The sequence below is a fragment of the Acomys minous genome (assembly GCF_964271855.1).
Source record: "Acomys minous genome assembly, chromosome: 7".
Classification (NCBI taxonomy): domain Eukaryota; kingdom Metazoa; phylum Chordata; class Mammalia; order Rodentia; family Muridae; genus Acomys; species Acomys minous.
The window spans coordinates 46,042,735-46,066,368 of record NC_140488.1 but is presented as its reverse complement, the minus strand read 5'-3'; the positions used below and the strand labels follow the sequence as shown (position 1 = coordinate 46,066,368).

Genomic DNA, 23,634 nt, shown 5'->3' with positions numbered 1-23,634 from the left:
CTATCACACCCAGCTGTCAGTCTTTATGGTGACTAGATTTGACCTGTAATTGAGACATTGAGTCCTTCATTCAATTCTTGGTTTTGCAGTATAATCAAAGCTATAAATCCCATTCATACTCAGCAATGTATTTTAACCACTATAATTTGTGCTTTCCAATGAGTTAAAATTTTACAAACGACTTGGCATAAAAGATAAAATGCAATGAGGAAAACTTTGAGGGACTTCTCCATTTTGGAAATACTTGGCACATTTAGTATATAAACCAGTGATTTGTCTCAATACCTTTCCCTTTACAGTATATAATGGATTTATTGAGGTGCCTGAAAACCCACCTCAGCTAGCATCTGAAGTCAATGTTAACCCACTCTATGTCTCTCCAGTGTACAACAAACCACTAATCCACGTGTATGAAAAGGAATTCAGCTCTGAGATCTGCTGTGGTTCGTTGTGGGGTAAGTTTGCTTTCTTGAAACTGAGGTGTTTTTTAATTCATATTTGTGTAGAAAACTTGCAAAGCTTATAGAAGTAAAATATTTTTACCATTGCCAATACATTAAAAATGAATTTGCAGTAATTGATTCAGTGTTGAATTGGCTTGTTGACTTAATGTCTTCCACTTTCTTATGCTTCTCAACTTGAGTTAACTGGAGTGAAATTCAAATTTAGATTTCATTCTAATTGTTCGAGTATAATGCTTTCTAAGATAGTGTATGCTTATTACAAGAAAGATTTCTGCAGGATCTTGAAAGGTTTAAGTCTAGAAGATGTGTAGTTTCTCCCTGTAAAGTCTTAAATTTAACATAATTTTTCAGTTCTTTCTTTCAGAAAATTTATGACTATATAATAGGACTGAGATTATAGGTTGTCCCAAGCTAGTCCACACAGAACATTGCTATAAAGTAACTTAACTACAACCAGGGGAGAAATCCAAAGTAAACAACAACTTCTAACTTAACCCTTTATAGAAGTTCACCTAATGTAGGACTGAACAGAAGACAGGTATTTCCAATGAAAAATAGAAACAAGTGACACATTTAACTATATGGATGGAGTCGGTAGAAGAAAATGGTCACCCTCAATATTTTTCTAATTTAGTGGCTCAGACAATAATGCATGAGGACTTCAGTCTGGCAAGGACCCAGAAATGTAGCTCACATCTAGAAAATGAACAGAAATTAACTGTATATTTATAGACTAAGTTTGCTTAAAGGTAACTTTCAGAAGTGGCGATTGGTTCTGGAAATACTTGTAACAATATACACAATATTCTGTATGTCAGATGGCACACTAGGCAGCAGGCAATAAAATATTGCTAGTGTGTGTGGACATGTGTTTACACATTTTTTGAGACATATGCTGACAGGAGTGTACATAGTTAAATAGTATGAAGATAGCCTGAAATAGTAATCTTTATATAGATTAGTAAACTGAAATTACATATATATATATGTTTAGTTTAAAAATCAGTAAATGGGTTCTCCAACATCTCTCTCTCTTACTCTCTTACTCTCTTCTTTCTCCCCCCCCCCCTCTCTCTCTCTCTCCCCTCCCCCCTCTTCTCCCCCTCTCCCTGGGGTACCCCTTCCCCGTTTTCTTTCTCCCACAGTGTTCATTTAATAAACTCCTCTACAACATAAAAAATCAGTAAAGGGTAAAAAATGTTGTGGAATATGCATATGCAGAGTAGAGTGTTATTCATCTGTGAAGAAGAGTAGCAACATGTTTGTAGGAAAATAGTTATAACTGGGTATTGAAATAAGCCAAATGCATAAAGACAAAAGCTACATTTCACCTCATATACAAAATCTAGGCTTTTTTAATTTAAAGTCCTAAAGTATAATAGGGACTATTAGGGAAATGGAAATGGACTAGAGAGGGAGTCAGAAAAAAAAAGGGGAATAGTAAATGAGAATGATTTTGATTGAATTGTGTGACAGATAAGTATAACAGTATCATACTGAAACCTCTTTCTGTAGAATCAATTCATACTAATAAATATAATCAGCTAATACAGCACTTTCTTTGTCTGTTTCTGAACAGGAGTCAATTTGTTGCTGGGCACCCGATCTAATCTGTATCTGATGGACAGAAGTGGAAAGGCCGACGTCATTAAGCTTATAAAGCGCAGACCATTCCGCCAGATTCAAGTCGTGGAGCCGCTCAATTTGCTGATTACCATCTCAGGTTTGTTTTAAGTCCTAAAATTAACTGAGTAATTATGTGGAGCAATTGAACTGCAAACTAGGTTAAAGGCTTCCTTAGGTGACAGTGTTCACAGGACAACACTTTAAATATAACCTTTAATTGGGACAGCAGACTCTCCTACTTGTGTCATAAGTTCTTATTCAGTTGCACTTTAAACAAAAATCCCTTTGATCTCGATGCCCTTAACCTAGGTTGGAGATCAGGAAAAGTGCAGTGGCTTCCTTGAAAAGTCTTTTCAGAGTCATCCCTAAACCCTCAGAACTGTTATCACATGCACAGGGGACACCACCAATATCCGCTATCTAGCTTTTAATGTGTCTGAAACAACAAAGAACCAAATGGATGAGTATTTGGGGAAAAGATACAATTGTCTTCATCTCTGCCTTCTTACAGGGGCATACTGACAAGATTAGGTACGAGAATGGGTGCCCTAAGGGCATCAACCCCTTTCCCAAACACTAGTTGGTTTCCATAGTCTTGATCTGTCAGAGCTTGAAACTTTGACTATAAAAATGGCAATAAGTTGATGTTAAATTGTAACTACCAAATGAATGAAAAAGAAATAAATAAAGGGATGACATGACTGCTCCTAGGTATGGTGAAGGAGCAGATTTATTGTAGATATGAGCCGGAGCATAGCCAGAGGCAGGGACAGAGGCATCTGGGCGAGTCTAGAGTGAACATGACCAGCAGACTGAGTGGGGTCATATGAAGAAAAAGGGAGAGAGAGAAGGGAACCTGGAGTGCCAACCAAGAGGTCAAGAGGCCAAAAGGCAAAAGGGTAAACAGATCAACTTAGCCAAAATGGAAGAGTTGGAGGGTTCAAGGAAAGGGGCAGGAGGACCCTGTAACAGGTAGGCACGTAGGACTGCTGAGACAGCCTGGCTGCCAGTGTCTGCTTTGATATGTTTATAAGTACTGTAGTTAGTCCTTTTTCTGGGCTTGAGACTTAATACTAAACAGAACTTGGAATTAGAAAATCAAAAGACAGCTAATGAATTAATAGGGGATGGTTAACATAATATTTTGCCATCAAATAAAACCATGCCAACAACTAGTATTTTTATGAGCTTTTGTACTTCATAACATGTAAGATATATGGAATATTTATTAGTGCAAAAATGCCATATTATACACAGATTGGATGAGATTAACTCTGCTTCAAGGTTTGATTAGAGGCAAAAACCCCTTAGAGGTAAGCTCAGACTTCATAATATTCTAATGCTATTTCATGACTAATTATTTGTAATGACTTTAGACACACAGAAGCAGTACTTAGTTTAGAAAACATCTGGGTAACTGAGAGACTATACACATCTGGATGAGAGATTTATTTTCATCTAATTGTCGCAAACCCAGAAATACATTTTTACAATCTTTAAACTTAACCCAAATGTGATTTGTTTTTTGTTTAAAGTGGGGTTTAGAATCAACGGTCCCATACATGGTAGGTAAGCATAGTATTGTGTCAAATACTATAAAAACATCATCATCAGATGAGGATCTTCTAAGGCTACTCTGAAAAAAAAACTTTGAAAGATGAAATGTGAATTTTTTTTCAGCAGTTTATTTTACCAGTTTAGTATAAAATAACCATAAGTATAATTTTAGAACCCTAACACTTCTTTAAAGTTTCCCTACGAAAACACAGTAAAATTAACCACAGTAAGAATTTGACTGGTAGGCTGAATGTGGTGGCTCATGCTTTTAATCTCAGCATTTAGGAGGCAAATGTGAATCTCCAAGTTTGAGGCCAGCCTGTTCTCAAAAAAATTCCTACTTTTGGAATTTTTATAACAATCTTAAAAGTGACTAGGAAAAATATATAAAGTCAATATGTAGGGCCTTTAGTTCTTAAATAAATTACAAGAACTTCATAGGATTAGTTATTAGGAATTAAAATTAAAGAGGATCTCACTCATAAGTAGAATATAAAAGTTGTCTCAACATGTTATATTTATATATTTAGGAATATCCATGTATATACACATATGCATGTAATAACCGTTAATGACAAGTAGAGCCCATGGCTTTGAAAGAGAGGAAGGAGTGTTATATAGGAGGGCTTGGAGGGGTGAGGGGAGAGGAAAGTGATGTAATTATATCATAATCTCGCCCAGTAAAAGAAATCACTAAAACATTGTACCAAAAAACCTGAGAATAGACTGGTGGTTGCCAGAGGCTCGATTAATGGAAAGGGAACAGACAGGGGATGGAGAGCTCAGGTACATGTTAGGCAAAATTTAAATAGGATTACTGTATTTTTCTGTACTATGGCACAATAAATGAATGAAATAAAAACCAATTGTTATGTCCAGGCATGGTAGTGCATGCCTGTAATCCCAGCACTGGGAAGGCAAAGGCAGGTGGATCTCTGTGAGTTCAAGGCCAGCCCGGTCTACAGAGTGAGTTACAGGATAGCCTAAGCTACAGGGAGTAACCTTGTCTCAACAAAACAAAACAAAAACAAAAAAACACACAAACAAAACAAAGACAAAAAGCCAACCAACCAAGAAAAGTGCATTATGTGTGTCAAAATAGTTAGAAAAGAGGAATTTTAATCTACTCACAATAAGTACATTTTTACAATTATGATAATTAATATGCTTATTTCCCAGTGTCTACATGAATATATATATATCCTTTAAAATGGTCATAGTAATTGGGTTGGCTTCCTAGAGACAGTCTTAATGTATCCTAGTGGAGTATTTTAGATCCACTTCAGACATGCACAGAGGCAGCAAGTAGAACACAACAGTCTTGTGCATTTGAGACAGAGGAGTCTTATGTCACTTTTTGAAAATAACTTTTATTTAATGAACATTTGGTTTAAAGAGTAGTGAACCCCTACTTCCTTGAATCTCTAGAATATAAAGAGAAAGAATTAAAACGTCATTGTGTTTTCCTATCAGGCCGCAAGAACAGACTCCGCGTGTATCATTTGACTTGGCTGAGGAACAAGATTCTGAATAACGATCCAGGGAGCAAGAAAAGGCAGAAGGCAATGCTGAAGACCCAGGAAGCTTGCAAAGCTATTGATAAGTTGACTGGCTGTGAACACTTCAGTGTCCGTACGTCCATTTCACATTTCATACTGCTCTATAGTTTCTGCTTCCCTTCTTCATGTGGAGAGATTCAGAATTGCAAAAGACAAGATGAGGAAAGGAAAGTATTTGCAATTTTGAGTGAAAATAGGAGTGACTGTCATTGAGGCGTCTCCCAGGCCAACATACCTACTACTACTGGCTGAAACAGCTCTTGGAGTTAAATTTGCTTTATTTCTTCTTCCTTCTTTCCTTCTTTCCTGGTTACTCTTAATATTTGAAAGTCATATTTCCCCCACTATAAATGCTCTTGACGCATCTTCAGCAACTTGCAGAGGTCTGTAGGATGTTTTCTTTCCTTTGAATAGCAATAAAATATGATCCCATTCAGTACTGACCAGGAAACATTGTGATGGATCTGAAAGAGAGTTTTTCTGTGATCTGTTGACTATTGTTCCTAATGTTTCATTATAGAATGTTTTATATCCTGTATCTCTCCATAAATATCTCTGTAAATACAGTAATAACCCTCCTTGGCCTCTGAACTCTGTTCTCAGCTGTCGACGACTGTGAAGTAATGTTATTCCATTCTATTCCATTTCTGAAGCAAATCACTTCTACTCTCAGCTTCCTTTTACTTTGAAGCAATTGACTCTTCAGGAAGAATTCCTAATATATGTGAAAGGCTGCTGAAATCACTTTATACAAATTGCAGAAGAGTGTTTCTATCATAACTGAAAATTTTTGCTTTCACATGTATGCATATATATATATATATATATATATATATATATATATATATGTATATACCATTAAATGGAGAAATTTGTGTCTAGAAAAATAAAGTACAAGATAAATGCTTCCTCCTAGCCCCAGCTACCAGCACTGCCAGGAGATTATATTATATAAATATGATGGCCCCAAAAGTGAATGATGCTAAATCCAGGAGTTTATATTTTAAAACTACTTTTTATTAAGTTGGCAATTTTTACCTCAGTGATAGATCTTTACTAAGGGGAAATCTGCACTTTTGGTCAATGGACAATCAAGTGAAGTCCGTTTTCCTAGCTGAGACCGTTCCAGTCAATGATACTGCTATCCAGAACAACCAAGAGTCACTTATTCCATTGACAAGTAGAAGGGTAGGAGAGAGAAACGAAAAGGGGAGGAAAAGAATATGATCAAGAGAGAGAATATTGGAGAGTTCCAGAACAGAATAAATATTCTAGCCAAAAAGGAGGGGTGTTGCATAAAACAAGCATGTGCTTTGTATAAATTTTACTTTCTCTATCAGTAGTCCCTTTGAAATTATTTACATACTAGGAAATGTATTTATTTATTTAAAGTGGGCAACTCAACGGTTTTCATCTCCTTGTTGAGTTAAGTTGTTTTTACTACGACCTTGCTCCCCAAAGAAAGCAGTGTTCCATTGCAGGCATTCAGTATTCCCTCCCTTCTTCAGTTTCTCACATTTTGTCAAGCATTAGATAAGCACTGACCTACTTTCTTTCTCTATGTATTTGCCTTATCTCAGAAGTTAACAGAAAGATATCTATAGATTACGTGGTCTTCTGTGACAGATTTCTTTTACTTAGCATAATGCTCTTATGTTCATTCGTATTATATCATAATACAGAGTGTGCCAATGTTTCAGTTTTTCTTACTCCTAAATACTAATGTATTGTATTGACATTACCTTTATTTATCTACATATCAGTTAATAGACATTGGCATGCTTTCTATTTCTGGACTTATAAGAATAATTCTTCTGTGTGTTTTTATGTGCATCTATGTTTTCTTTTCTCTGGAATAGTACGTCTAAACTGTTTTCAAACTAGATGTAGAATTTCACATTGCCACTAGTAATATACAAGACACACATTTTCTCTGCATCCATTTGAAAACTTATGTGCCTGTGTCTCCTTATAATATAGTCATCCTAAAAGAATTAACACACTTTTTCATAATTTAATATGCATTTTCTTGATTAGCAATACCCCTCTATATTTTTCCATGTGTTTATTGACCATTTGTATATTTTCATAGAGAAATGACTTTACCTAGTCTTGTTGCCCTGATGTTGAATAGAATTATAGTAATTCTTTATACATCCCATATACTAGTCTCTTAGCAGATGTTTAATTGGCAAATATTTTCTTTAGTACTTTGTGTCTTTCTTCTTTCACTTTTCTTTTTTTCTCCTTTATTAATTTATTCTTGTTACATCTCAATGGTTATCCCATCCCTTGTATCCTCCCATTCTTCCCTCCCTCCCATTTTCCCCTTATTCCCCTCCCCTATGACTGTGACTGAGGGGGACTTCCTCCCCCTGTATATGCTCATAGGGCATCAAGTCTCTTCTTGGTAGCCTGCTATCCTTCCTCTGAGTGCCACCAGGCCTCCTCGTCCAGGGGACATGGTCAAAGGTGAGGCACCAGAGTACATGAGAAAGTCATATCCCACTCTCCACTCTACTGTGGAGAGTGTTCTGTCCATTGGCTAGATCTGGGTAGGGGTTTAAGGTTTAGAATAGCTAAAACAATCTTGTACAATAAAAGGTGCTCCGGAGGAGTCTCCAAACCTGATTCTTTCACTTTTCTTTTCCCCCTTTTTTTGTGATACCAAGAACTGAACTTAGGGGTCCTTGTACATACCTGGCTGCCAGTTTATCATGGATTTGTATTTCCAGCCACTGTTATATTTTGAGATAGGGTCTCACAAAGTGGACAGACTTGCCTTGTTTTTGAGACGCTAAGTCTTTCTTAAGACTTCCAAATAGGTGAGTGTACAGGCTGGCACTCCCAGGGCCAATTTTACTTTCTCATGCCCTGGAATGCACAAACGTTTTTAATTTTGGTGAAGCTTAATTTATTTTTTCTTGTATCACTTATATTTAATTTCTGTCAAATGTTAAGAGTAGATTGCCATATAGAAAGCTAATACTTATTCCTGTTTTTTTATTGCTTATACTTTTGCAACTTAAGTTCTGGCATTTAAATCTCTGATTCATTTTGACTTAAATTGTATGTGTGTTGCATGATAGTTTCCTGCTCTGTTCTTTTGCATATAGTTTACAGTTTGTTTCAGCAACATGTGTTTAAGGCACTACATTTTTTTATTGAATAGTCTTGGAGCTGTTGAGGTTAGATATGAGCGGTTTATTTGCTGAATCTCAATTGTATCTAGTTTATCCATATTCCTAATACTTTAAAAAATATTTGATTTGTTTTTCGCCTGCATGTATGTCTGTGCACCATGTGTATGTGGTGACCGACAAGGTCAGAAAATATTCCATTGATCTAGACTATAGATTCTAGAGTAACAGGCAGTTTTGAAATGTCCAGATAGGCTTGCAGTCACTGAACTTGGGTCCTCTGCAAAAGCAGTGTGCTGTCTCGATAACTGGGCCATCTCACCAGCCCCTTTAATTTTTGTTAAACACAAAAGTGTACAGAAAAGATTTGTGATATTTGTCATTTTGATTCTGGTTTGTTTAGCTTAATATAACAATCCCCAGATATATCTAATTCTGAAAATGATATATAACTTACCTACATTTAAAGTCAATTAAATATTACTACTTACAGTAGTAAACTTTGAAGTCAGAAAGTGGGAATACTTCAACTTTAGACTTTTGGGTATATTTTTGTGAAGATTAAGAACCTTTTAAGATTCTGTGTCATGTTTAGGAATATCCTTTTCAGTTCTACAAAACAAGTCATGATATTTCAACATAGATTCAACATAGATTGTGTTTATTCTATGGAGATTATTTTAGATAATTACATTTTAACAATAAGGAAAATCTATCTATCCATGAACATGGCAAGTTTTCCCATTTATTTTGACTTTCTGTAGTATTTTATGCTCTGGAAAGAATGGAACTCGGCATCTTGCACACACTACCACAACACTTGGCCACTAATCTAGGCTCACAAGCCTTGGGTTTGTGAGCTGGATCGTGGTACGGAGCCCTAAGATGCCCTCAAACTCAGAATCTTCCTTCCTGTATGTCCCAAGTACTAAGATAACAGATATGTGACACTTGTCCTTGGTAGATCTTTATCTTTTCATCCTTTATTTTGCTATAGTGTATAGTTAGAAGGCAGTGCACTTGAATGCTAAATAATACAAACCATGGAATTATGCAATGACGTTAGTATTGAATGAAAAGAATAACATTCTAGCCAAGTAGCTATTCTGAGAATATGTAGTTTTTGCTCTTAATATTGTGTTTATTTCGTTTGTGGTAATAAATATTATATTTGTGATTATATTTGTGAATTCTGAGGTATATAACGTGTTTTACGTTGCCATTGTAGTTCAACATGAAGAAACAACCTATATTGCAGTTGCTTTGAAATCATCAATTCACCTTTTTGCATGGGCACCAAAATCCTTTGACGAAAACACTGCTATTAAAGTGAGTGATCATTTCATTTGCATCTACTATTTTCTCTTAAGAAGACATTATAAGTAAAATAGTAGTTTGGAATTTAGATGTGGAAATATGTACCATTTGGCTACCGTTATTGTAATTTGAATATATCATGTCAATAATGATCATTTAACCCTTTTTTAGACAATCCACAGGTGCCACAGGAAGGGAGAGTTTGAGGGAAATCCCCAACCCCTCCCCTTACAGGACATCCCCATCAGCTCCTCACTCCCATTTCCTGTAGTCAACATGAAGATCTTCTCTTCTAGAGGCCCAAACACACAGGCTTCAGGTGCCACCACAATGACTTGAAGCTGGGAAAGTCCCGGTTCTCTCTTAGTGGGGGGTGGAGAGCAGAGGGAAGGTAAGAAGAGATGTGGAGATGCTAAGGAAGCAGCATTGGAACAGGGAAGAGAAAAGTGTTGCTCCAACTTTCATTGCAACAGTAGGTGGGTGGGGGAAGGAAAGGGGGGTCTCTATTTCTACCAGTGTGAAACACATGTCTCTGTAGAACTGTTCTGGGACATAGTGGGTAGGCCCGTTTATGATGTAAATGAACTTGTATTGATCAGCTACAGAAACTAACCATCTAGTGGCCCAAACAAATTGCTGATTTTTTTTTCTTTTCCCATAACCTGAGGACTGTAGTTGAACTACATACAATGCTCGAGAATTCTATTTAAATAAGATAGATTTTCAGAAAAGCCAAGTTGCCTTTTTATCTTGCCTGTGGTAAGCATCAGAATCTGTGAGAGCATTTTGTTAAATATTTAGATCTCAGACCCAACCCCAGGCTGGATTATTGTGTCTGCAGTGGGGCCTGAGAGTATGATTTTAACAAATGTTCTTGATGATACTGAACTACTTGGTTCATATACAGATTTCATAAAGCGCTGATAGACTTCATCAAGGTAGTCAGAAAATACATTTATATCTTACATCAGGATCTGTTTATATGTTCTAATTTTGAGGCCCAAACATCACACATTGACAGATGATTGATAGATAGATAGATAGATAGATAGATAGATAGATAGATAGATAATGCATAATGCATATGACTACTCCTCAAGAACCATTTGCACAGAATACCTCTTTATAGATAGAATAGATCTACATAGACAACCAGGCTACCATGACAGATGTGGCATCCTTGATCTGATCTACCTAAATTGGGTCTTGGCTCAGCTGTCAACATTTGGATATGAGTTACTTCTTGGGTGTCTGCTGACTTGTCAGCGCTACCTGATATGGAACTGGAAAACAACAAGATAAGTAGCAACAACACATGTAGCCTGTTCCTGCTTCAGTCCTCATTCCATTCATGATGCCCACCTCATGGCCACATTATTGTGAATCCTATGATGCTCACTCCTTGACAGAATCCAATCTCGACAGTGAATCCGGGTTGGCCTTTTGTTTCCTTGGACTATAAACCATAAGAGTCGTAGAGTATAGTCTGTCTAGCCTAGGTTAATGTGTATGGCATTTTTCATTCCTTACCAAGTATGCATTGATCAATCAGCAGACTCCGAAGGAGACTACATGTCCTATGAAGCCTATATACGAATATTGGCAAAAATACAGGCAGCTGATCCAGCGAACCGATTTAAGAGACCAGATGAGCTCCTTCATTTACTGAAGCTCAAGGCAAGAATTTAAGGGCAGCTAATGAGAGAAAAGACCATATATGGTTCTGAGGGTCACAACAATTTGATCATTGTAGGCTGTATGAAGCCCTAGGTTCAATCCTCAGGATCATAAATGACTCTATAAATCATAAGCAAGCCATCTGAGTTTTATAAACTTGTAAGTATGGCAAAAGAATAGGGAAATGTTCGCCGTAGTCAGAATGTCATTTTGGCCTTTGGGCCGTATTTGCTTTTTTATTTTCAGGTGTTTCGAACTCCCGATTTTAAGCCAGTGACAGTTGACCTGTCCATTGGAACTGAGAAAACACTCAAGATTTTCTTCAGCTCAGCTAATGGATATCACATCATCGATGCAGAATCTGGAGTTATGTCTGATGTGACCTTGCCAAATAATGTAAGATAATTACCTTCAGATCTCTAGAAGTCATTGCAAAGCACTTTGAATTTTTCCAATTATCAAAATTCTCAAAAAATTACAGTATAATTTATATTGCAATAGAGATCTAATAAGCAAGATTAGTATGCCCAAAAGTGTGGATACATAAGTAAAAGTCACTAATTATTTCATACCAGATATATAAATGAGGTTTTTATTTGGCCACGATGATTTTGTTATTAATGAATATATGTAACATTTAAAACCCAGAGTGCTATTGATTAACCACCATATCAGGCCCACACCACCATCTGGCCATCATCAACTGGAACTAATTGAGGTCTGCCGCCTTTTAATGGCTTTGTGTTCTACGTTCGCTATCCATTCATCTTTGTGCATTTATACTAATTGGCTCTAAGATGCTTTTCAGTTGGCTTTAGTATTTCTATGCCCTGTAGTAGGCCGGTGTGTTTTGTTAAGAAATCAATAACATCATTACGTAATTATGTGTACTCCTCTCTTCATTACATTAGCTATAGAGTATAGCAAATATTTTAAAATTCATTTATTATATTCATTATATTTTAGAATTTCTGGTGAAACATTCAGTATTTTTAAAGTAATTGTACCACAGTTTTTAACCTATAAATAAAGCCCAAGATCTAATTTGTGAATATTTGTACCTTATTAATATAAAGAGTTTGACCATAACATCATAACCCACCAAATGGATCAAACAAGATACTGATGGTGGAATTAATGGTTGTCCTGTTGAAAGTTATACTTAAGAGTAATGCCTTTACTGGCAATGTTTTGTTTTGTCCTTTCTTGATACTCATTTTGTTGAATATTAAAACTTTTAGCAGCTTATCATTATGTAAAATCTCTGAACAAAACATTTATGTACTTTAAATCATCCCATTCATGTGATATTTTGAATACCTTTAGTAGTATAATCTGTGTCTCTAATAACACAATTTTTAAAATTACACAAAACCATCAACAAAACATGGTGGCGACATCTCTAAAGTTGTTCTGGTCAAACTAGCAATCATTAGCGAATGACCAAGGCGTTGCCTATATAGATGATTTACCCTGCTTGTATTGTGAAAATATTAAACACAACTTCAGCCAAAACAACAGAATCATTTTGATATGACTGCATTATTCCTCAGCTAAGTTGTCTCCAGAGCTTCCTCCATCTTATATTTATTATGGTAGCTGATAGCCTTTATTCAGAAGCCAGTGATAGAAGGAATGATATGTGAATGTTGGCTTAAATTTACATTTATTGAAATAAACAAACTAGGCCTATTAGTGTACACATACAATCCCATAACTTTGCAAGTGTAGGCAGCAAGTTTGGGAGAATTATAGCCAGCCTGGGATATGTGAGTCACTGGCTAGAAAAAAAAATCAATGAAGAAGTTTAAATCTAAATAATCCATGATTTGTTTTAGAAACACTCAGAAAATTAGCTGTAAAACCTGCAATGAGAAAAGTTGGGGCAGTTCGTTTTTTTTTTAACCTAATTAGGATTCCTCATATATATGCAAACATATTTTTAGACAAATTCCCTCGTGTCTTGACCCACTAAAATAGAAAGGACTCTAATATAAGGGAGAGGAGGGTGTTGTCTGAAAGAGAATGTCCTAAAAATAATATTTTCTCAAAAGTGCTAGATTACAATGGGACAGCAGAGTTACACATGCTGAAAAGTATCCAGTTGCTCGAGAAACCATCTGAGAAAGCAAGGGAATTACCTCAGAGGCTGTCTGGATTTGTGGCCGTCCTGCTTTATTACAACCAGATTTTCCTGAGAAAACCTTATTCTTTCTTATCTGCTTTCTGATTCAACTGCTCATGCAAGTATCCAGGGAACGCATTAAGATTGCGTTTCGCCTCTGGATTCCCATTTTAGTGCTGAGGATTGTTGTTGCTGAGACATGGCCTCAAGCACTTGGCCTGAGTACGCTGGCTTTGGCAAGTATAGTTCCCGACCTTTCCCCCCATCCCTGTAACTTGCTAATTGTGAGAAACAGCAGAAGATGCCTTTTTTTTATTATTTCTCAGAGAAATACTGTCAATGTCGTAATACCTGTGCTGTAAGCAGATTTTGTCCCATTTTTGAATCTGGCAATTTGCAAATGCTTAATTATCTCTTAATATTTCCTTATTCTGTCAACAAATACATCTGAGTTTGTATATAAAGCCTATTTTTACATGTGAGTTGAATGAGAAAATCTGCATTTTCTGAAAAGGGGGCAAATTTTTAAAAAGCCATGAACAATAATAAAAGTTGCCCCTTAAAACATTTTAAACTCAAGCTATTTGAGGTTTATTTTCCCTTCTCTCATGAATTTGCTGATGGCCAAGAATTATGTATATGATTTATTGCTTGGGACACATGTACATTATGAAAATATTGCTTACTATCTGAAATAAATCTTAAATTCAGAACTGTATTATTTTTCCTATCACAATACATAGTATATTTGTAGCATTTCAAGAAATCTCTCTGTATTAGAAATACATCTCTTCTTTGTTTCCCAAATGATTATCCTAAATTTAAAAAAATAGAGACTATTAAAACTGATGGCTTTATGACATAAAGGAACTAAACTATTCTTAAAAGTTTAGTTTATCTCTTTCTAATGAATTTCGAAACAAATGGTACCTTCCTCCATGCACTTTGAGCATCTTTTGGTCTTCAGTTAAAGCAATAGCTGTTTTAGTTAACCTACTAGTGATACAATGCTGGGCACACAAATCTTTATGAAACATAATCACAGTACCTGGAAACCATAATTCACAGAATATCATCATGTTACCTGATTGCCTGGGAATTGGTGTGATGCTCACCTTCAATGCCGAAACTGCCTCTGAGGAAGCAAATGAACAAGTCATGAAGAAGATCCTTGACGTGTGGAAAGACATACCGACTTCTACAGGTATGTGTGAAATGTCCTTTTCTCTCAGATGATCCAAAGAAGCTTTAACGGGATGAAAATACATCCTAAGTGAGGTTTCCTGAGTTGTTCCTTTTTCTTAAAGCACCAAGGTGTAATTTAAAGTCTTAGCCATTTACAGAAAACACTTCTGTTTTGACCAGTCATCAATGTTCTGTTTATAGAGCAGTATTTGTGTGAAGTCATTTATATAAAACACAGAACTGACTGAAATTCCTGGTAGTTGCTACCCAGATGGCAACATGGAGAATCCCACTTTTTCAGACTAGAGCACCTTTCCCCCTAAACAGTTGCAGGGCTTCTGGTATGGGAAATTCAAATAACTAAATTGAGATTCTTTTGTATGTTTCCAAGGTGTGGTGACTAGACGACAGAATACATACAAATAGTTAAGATATTAGAGACTGTAGATGGTAGAACGAGACAAGATGAATGACGTGTGTGTGTGTGTGTGTGTGTGTTTGCAGAAACAGAATGGGTTATAAAAACATGAGAGGGAACAGCTGTTTGACCATTTGGTTACTAAAGAACAGAGCACATGCAAATAGTTAAAGTATTAGAGAGGGTAGAGTAGATAAGAAGAATGACAGCTCCCTGCCTCTCCCTTCCCGCTCTTTCCCCCTCCCTCTCTCCCTCCGTGTGTGTCTCTATCTGTTTCTATCTCTGTCTCTGTCCTTCTGTCTCTGTCTCTCTGTCTCTGTCTCCTACTCTGTCTCTGTCTATCTGTCTGTCTCTCTCCCCCCTCCCCCTTCTCAGTGTGTGTGCGCCTGCGCGCAAGTGCATATGAGAGGGTTTTCAGTGACAGAGTGCATTATAGAATAGAAGAGAAAGGAAAGGGGGAAAAACTGTCCAGAGGCCAGAATCTCTAAAATGTTGGTAAAGGGAGTACAAGTGATACCCACATTATCTTAATGACCAATCTGAAAGAACTCCTTTTTTGACAACTTTCCTTTGGGATGATAGGGTTTTGGATTGGTTGGTTTTTTGTTTTTGTTTGTTTTTTTTCCTAACATCTACAGGATCTTTAAAATGTATGTACATAAAAAATTATACATGGTTGGTGTTAAGAATTATTCTAAAAACCTGATCTAATTTCTTCAAACAGGTAAGAATTCACAGAGGGTTTTAAACCATTAAAAGCGACAGACACTAAATACTTATAGTACAGATTGATGAATCTAGGACAAAAGCAAGTAAAATTAGCGATGAGTCATGTTCTATCTTTTGTAGTGATAGTTTTGGGAACAAAAGTAGGAAGCAGTGTTGCAGCCTAGTAAAAGATTGCCTTCCTGGAATGTGCACAGCACTGGATTCCATCCCCAGAACCTCACGAAGTACATGAACCAGGAATGAAAATGAGGGAGCTGAGTTCCAATGGGAAACTGAGCATAAACCTAATAGTCAAGCTGCTCGGTAGCTGACCATGGGTGTAGAAAGGCATATTCAAAGTTGTCAGCAGCATCTCTTGTTCTCAGGCAAGAACATTTCTAACCTAGACCAAAGAGCTATTTTCAGTTTGTAGAATTTAGAAGACACACTTATAAAATAAATCATAGCACTACAAACACATATTTTATACTGAGACTATATTACAATATAACACTGATATCAAGGCAAAAAAATTTAATCTATTTCGAAACAACCTGCTATTACAAATAGCTTAATCCTAAAGTAAAATCTACATTTCTTTTATCCATGATGTTTTCAATAACAAGGTGACAATAATTGGAGAAAGTTTTACCAAAAATCTCTACTTCCAGATTCCACGGTTCCGTTTTAGAAAGCAAACTAGTTCCCTAGGTATCTAGGTTAAGTGGCAGCTCTGAGTCAGGCTGTGGTAAATGAGAAAAGTGTACACTATACTATGTGGTTGCTGAGAAGAATACTACTTTACTATAGTAGTCACATGAGCAAAAAAGTTCAAATTCAGATCTGCTAAATCTGTTACTAGTTTCTGTATGTCAGGTCACTGGTTCTTCACACTTCCTGTGGTAAATTTAATTCTGGCTTGAAATTACAATAATATAATTTAAGAACAGCTATTTTTGTTAGTCAAAATATGTTAGAAATTTAATTACAGTCTTGGAATCAAATTCCTACAAATAACTAGTTTGAAATATAATTTTAAAAAACAAGATAATACATACTTTGCACTTTAAGGTTACATTATAAGATTGTATGGAGTGTTCTATAAGTTATTTTATGTAAATTTAACATTATGTACAGCAGGTAATTTTTGGTTTAAATGAGAGTACCTGGGAGCATTTGATAAAATGGGAGATTTAAAGAATTCTAGTTTCAGTCATATTAATAGAGAAATCAAAGTACCATGTTTTGTGTCTTCAGTTAAAATTTGTGTCATTTTCCTCCTTGTAAATTTCATAAAGGATAAAAACTTGAAAGTTAAACACTTAATAACATTGCTTCTTAGGCTATAAAATACTCCACAGAATCAACGGAGTATATGGACTTTTCATAATTAGGGTTCTGCTTTCAAGCAGTATTTTCATAAATGCTGCTGTCACAATGGAATATAAAACAAGTCTCAAAGATTTAAAATGAAATACAATTTTCCCCAGCAGGAAAAAGCCAAAAATGTATAAAATTATCCTCAGTTCTTCTTATAGAAGAAAAATTTAATCAATTAAGTTAGGGTTACTAAAGTCATTATTTGAATAAGACATTATTCAACAGTTTAAATTTTTCATTTTTTTCATCACTATGAGCTGAACTTAGATACTTGCAAACTACTGCTGAGCTAAATTCATACCCCGTTTTAATTGTTGAAGTCAGTTTTCCATGTATGTTATAATACAGCTCTTCATCATGAAGTATCAGTTTGTATCTGGTGTGATACTGTGTCTCATCTACACTATGACTTTTTAAAAGCCATGGATTGATCTGAACATCTATACACAGAGTCACTAACACTTGGGTTTGTCTGTGGTCTTACAGTACACAAATACAAACATTAAAAAAGATGTAGCAAGTCAGTGTTGATCACTACGGTACCTATATAATACCAAGCCTACGTAGCAAAATTTCCAAAATGGTAGACTTCAGAGTAAGGTGAAAAATAGATGCCTTTAACTTATCCTATAACTATGAGTGTCTCAATGCTTAACTTTGGTTATGTTTTTTATATCAGTGCCTCAAAAATCAATGTGATTTTGATCTTTCCATTTGTACTATAGCTTTTGAGTGCACACAGAGAATCACCGGATGGGACCAAAAGGCTATTGAAGTGCGCTCTCTGCAGGCAAGCATTCTGGAAAATGAGATGAAGCGCAAATCAATCAAGAAACTGAGATTCCTGTGTGCCCGTGGTGACAAGGTATAGTCTCTGCACCCTTCAGTAAAGCAAAAATAAATAAAGCATAGAAATTAAGGATCTTATGCCCTTTTCCTTTTACTCATAAATATTTACATATATATATTTCCATTGGAACGTTCATAGGAATGATTTAATTATTCTTACCCATTCATTTGTAGACGGGTGCCTAGCTTGACTCAAAAGTTATTGTGAATAATATTCCAATAACAGTGGGCATATAAATATCTCTGGTACTCTGGTATCTAATTCTGGTGGACAGATACTAAGAAATGTGAGAACCTGAACACATGGAAAGTTTATTAGGTTGGGTTTTTTTTTTTAAGATGTATTTATTACTTGTATAGTATTCTGGCTGCATACCAGAAGAGGGCATCAGAGCACATTATAGATGGTTGTGAGTGGGAATTGAACTCAGGACCTTTGAAACAACAGATAGTGCTTTTAACCTCTGAGCCTCACACATGCTAAGCAAACACTGGGCCACACCACTAGCCCTTGTTTGATCTTTTTAAACTTCATTTACTTTATCTCTGAAGTGTAACTACTAAAAACTGTTGGGAACAACCATAAAATTCTAATGTAATCTGTGCATAGTTAGCATCTTACAGAGCATTTGGCACATAAAACGCATTAAGGGTAGCTTTACACAATTGATGACTTAAGGAACTTTGTCTTCTTTTTGATAGGTATGCCTTTTTTCTATTCTGGTTTTCTTTATTACAGAAGAACCCACTTTTATATATGTTCCTCCCCCAACACATTGGGTTAAGCAAATTGTAACAAGTGAAGGAAGAAATGTAATTCAACTATAAACTTAAAAACCAAAAACAAAATTATTTTAATTCAAATTGGCTTTTCTATTAATACAAGGAAGCAAATTATTTTTTCTGTCACTTGCCACTTTTGTTTATGTTTAAGAACTGAAAATATCTACTTTTTTATAATTTTCTATTTCAGTCAAATGAATGGACATAAAAAATAGGAAAAATATCCCCTTCCCTTTCCTCCCTCCAAGCCCTTCCCATTTACCCCCTCTACTCATTCAAATTTATAGTCCCTTTCCCCTCATTATCATTGCATGCATATATTCATATGCATATGCACATATATTCCTAAACATATCCTGTACATTCCATATAATGTTGTATGTATGTATTCAGAGCTGCACTTTTTGGCACTGGACAGCCAATTGGTGTGTTCTTTGCTAGGGAAGACCGCCTGTCCCAATTCTAGCTCCCAGCTTTCTTCAGTTGCCTGTAGTTCTTTGTGTAGGCTTTCCACCATCCACTTTGGTGTATCCATTGGTGTCATCCTTGCTCAGCTAAAGGAAGGTGTTGTTATACAAAACTACTAAGAAACTTCAGCAGCTAAACACCATAAGAATTATATGGCAGTTTGGTAGCTGCTAAGGGAAGAAGAATCCTTATAGTCTTTGGTGGGCTGCAGGCAGTGGCCTCTGGTAGTTCTAGTGAATGGCCTCACACCTGTCCACGTATGCTCAGCACTCATTAGATCCAGTGGATTACACATTTTAAAAAGACAAGAAGATGGGAAGAAACATGTTGAGAGGATCGAGATATAATTGAGGAAGTAGTTAGATCATGTGATCATAATTCACTGTGCAGATGTATGAAGTCCCCATAGAATATTTTAAAGGTGAAAACAAAGCCAAAATAACTAACTATATAAATTGTATTTATATCAACTATGTTTTTTTAAAAAAAGATTACTTTGTAATATGTAATTTCAATTCCAAACTGATCAAATTGATGTTTCTTGAAATAAGGACAAGTGGTTCCAAACAAGGAGCCTTAATATTTTATTTAGATAATATTATAGTTATATACTTGTACTTAACACTTTGGTGTACTGGTTATCTAGTTTAAATGGATCAGAAACCAACTGATGATGCTTCTCTCTCTCTCTCTTTTTTTTAAAGCTTTTCTTCAGTTCCACACTGAGCAATCGCCGCAGCAGGGTTTACTTTATGACCCTTGGAAAACTTGAAGAGCTGCAAAGAAATTATGCTCTGTAAAAGATTCCAATGATTTACTGCAACATTTACATCCATTACATATATGACACTGCATCTTAACATTTGAGTTTTATCGTTAGAGAACTTTAACCAGAGGCTTTTAATGTAGCACAGAATAGCTGAGAAACGCAGCTTTCTACATACAATTAACTATAGCAAGCTCTGTGTACTCCAGTGGTGTACAATACATTTTGCACAAGCTTCGTAACTTCTGTTACTGTGAATTAAACATTTCTCTTAGGATACTTTGGACAGTATCTGTATTCAGATTTACAGCATGTAGGAAAGAATCCTGTTATAAATTACATTCTCAGTGACATTCAAAAGAATTGGCCCTAAATTTAAGTTTTCCCAAAGGAAAAAAAGGTTAGATTGAGAGACAAAACATAATGACTTTATAGCCCAGACTAAGGTTGAACAACCTGCATTCGCAAGGAGAATTACAGTGATCTAGGGGAATATGCCACCCAAATCTTTTTTACAATAAATTCACAATTGGAGACCAATTGTGAATTTTTCTGCCCCTTGTTAAACTGTTTTTCTCTATATAAGAAGAAAACCTTAGCTGCTTGGTTTCACCCCCCTAGAAGCCCCAAATATGTGCAATGGCTGTTTTTACAAACTGCCAAACAATATACTTACTAGCTTGAATACAGGACTGAACTCCAATACACACGTACTGTAGAAAGGTTTTTTTTTTAATACTTCAAAGTAGGCGTCAAATTCTGTCCCCAAGATTGGCTGAGGTCTAAATTTTATTATTGAGACAATATTTTGACCATCAGACAGCATTACATATATCCCAGGTCTACATTAAACTATATAAAATGTCCTTCCAGTTATTAAACAAAGCAATACAACAGAAGGAAAAGAATATTGATCGTTAATAATTATACTTTCACATTTTACCACTATAAAATCAGAAATTAAGATAATCAAGGTGATAATCTCAAATTTAGAGTCATTTTTCCTAGGTACGTAAATCATAAATTTTAGAAAAATAACATCCATTTTATATCAAAGTCTGCAAGTAGTGAAATGCATGCCACTCCATGTCCAAACCTTCTATAGACGCCAAAAATAGGTGACATTTGCTCACCTATGGTAACTGCTACCTGATTTAAAAAGCGTGATTCATACCTATCCATCCTCAATGCCACGGTTAGTTCTGGAGCAATAGAAAATGCTCCAGAACTTACCACAAAGTATACCTCAAGAAATCCTCTAGTTCTGCTTCTAAAATCTGAAGACTTTGCTAGTAGGATACTAATTTTTAAACTACCTGGTTAACCAAAACAAAAAGCAGCTGACTATGTGTGATTTCCTGATAGATCGTTTCCGGGCACCTTTGTGCTGGAAAGGAAGATTTGGATTTTCCTAATAACTCCTATCAAGAGTGTAGTAACTCAGTGTTCGGATTACAGGAGACCCTGAATCCACAAGTTAAATGTGACTCACATTTCTGTTACTGTGACACACTAATGTGATCGTGAAACTGGCTTATCCTTGAGTGTTTACAATTCAAATTACCTTTTTAAGTTCAGTAGTTTTTTTTAATAAGCAAACTTTAATGTCAAATTAATACCTTAGAAGTAGTTGTCTTTTAAAAAAATTTTTGTACACCAAAAGGCCATGGGGAACTTCATGCAAGTACCTCATCACTGGGCAAATGGAGCTTGCTATGTTGGACTTTCAGAACAATTTCTCATTTAAGTAGTATGTTAGGAACAAGCCTTTAAGAATTTTTTTTCATAATATTTACTCAAAATTAAGCATATAATACATTTTATCTTAAAATTATGTGTTTAAGGCCGTAAGACACACATACAAAAAAACTCTTTCAGCAACTCCACTCCATTGCTCTCTGCAACACGTATTCCAGCAAGCACAGGAAACAGCAACGTGAATCTATAGTGTTGTCCCAAAGCAACTGCATAGGAAAGACTATCAGTGTATTGCTGGGCTTTTAAAGCTAAAGTGTTATCAAAGAAAAGAAGCTTGGCACCTAGCAGGAAGAAAGGAGATTTAAGTACAAAAGACTGAAATAGTTGAAGTAGTTCATTAGTACTAAATGTCACTAAGGATTATTTTCAACTTTGGTGTAAAATTGTGTGGGTTTCTTTTTTTTTTTTTTCTTACAATCTTTGGCATGTGGAACAACAAAGTGGAACAGTGTCATTTCATCCTCATACTTTGTAATAGAAGAAATGACATATGCCCTACACCCTGTCACAGTACACAAGGCCCAGCACATCACAGAACTGTGGAGAGGAGCCCTTGAAAGCCAGTTTAGCTAGAAGTACGGTTTGAAGCAGGAGCATTTTGGCAGGTTGCGAGCAGCACTGGTGAGCGTATGGTTTGCTTTCATAGCAGCTTAGGTTTTATTACCAACACACTGGTAATCAAAGGTATGATGGGAAATGTTTGAAAACTAGAAAGGTCTAAAAGAATAGGGCTGATAGCAAGATCCTAAGAGCAAAGAGCAAGAAGGGAAAAATCACCAAAGCCATCAGGCAGGAAAAAGCAGTGTCATCCGTACACTGACATCCCTTCACATAGCCATTAGCATGGACAAGAAGAAGTGCTTTCTCTATGACCAATTCTGAGATAAATTGATAGCTAAGGGATGTTTTCTTCCAAGATTCACTTATCTGAGGACTGAAGAGATAGCCAGGTTAGTAAAGCCCATGCCTTACAGCTGTAAATTCCATCCCCAGAAATCTCATAAAAATTCCAGTCATGGTGAGGGAGACTTTCATTTCCTGTGCTGAAGAGGGTAGACAACTAGATCTCTGGAGTTTGCTGGCCAGTGAGAGACACTGTCTCCAAACAAATGGATGGATAGCATTCCTGAGGATGACACTGGATGTTATCCTCTTCCCCCTCCCCTGTTCTCCCTCTCTTTTGCCCTCCCTTCTTCCCTTCCTCTCCTTCTACTTCCCCCTCCCCAACCCCCTCACACACAGGACACAGACACAAGTACATACATACAAACAGATACACAACACAATTCATTCATCTGAGACAGTCTCCACAGTATATGGAGTAATGCCACACACTCTCAGTGGAATCTTTTAAGTACTTTTGATTTGTTTCAAGATACGTTCCGTTTGAGCACATATATTCAACTTGTATTGAGTTAATCTTTGAGACTAATTGTTTGATCGAAAACTCTGTAATGAATCATTATTTGGCTTCCTAAATAAAAATTGCAGTTACTGATTGGTGTCATTATTGAAATATACAAGCACAGTGTCTTGGAATTTGGGCTTATTTGAGAAGCGACTGGTTCTTTAAATTAGATAAGAATTACTGATTAGGGAATGGTAAAGGGTCTCTCTGTTATGTTTAGAGTTCTGGCCAAGGAAAGGTATATATATCTAATAAGAGCTCTTTCTGTCATGTATGAGTTAGTAAACTGCTTGTCATTCAAACATGAGCATGTCATGGATCCCCACAGTACTGGTAAAATCTGCTAATAAACTCAACACTGGGGAGGGACAAGTAGATGCCTGGCATTTTCTGGCCAGCCAGTGTAGCCAAATTGGGGATGCCAAATCAGCAAGACAAAAGAAAAG

The 23,634-nt window shown here is 36.0% G+C and overlaps 1 protein-coding gene across 1 annotated transcript in view; it reads left to right on the top strand.

Annotated features, from left to right (window-relative positions):
- The window catches only part of NRK (Nik related kinase), a 106,368-nt gene extending 83,094 nt beyond the window's left edge, over positions 1 to 23,274 (top strand). The window contains exons 22-29 of the mRNA XM_084789848.1: positions 384 to 455; positions 2,044 to 2,187; positions 5,121 to 5,279; positions 9,575 to 9,675; positions 11,587 to 11,736; positions 14,534 to 14,669; positions 17,882 to 18,021; positions 19,961 to 23,274. Of these exons, the coding sequence (XP_084645974.1) occupies positions 384 to 455; positions 2,044 to 2,187; positions 5,121 to 5,279; positions 9,575 to 9,675; positions 11,587 to 11,736; positions 14,534 to 14,669; positions 17,882 to 18,021; positions 19,961 to 20,056 (998 nt within the window). The 3' untranslated portion in view covers positions 20,057 to 23,274. The remainder of the gene's footprint in view (positions 1 to 383; positions 456 to 2,043; positions 2,188 to 5,120; positions 5,280 to 9,574; positions 9,676 to 11,586; positions 11,737 to 14,533; positions 14,670 to 17,881; positions 18,022 to 19,960) is intronic.
- Positions 23,275 to 23,634: the final 360 nt, after the last annotated feature.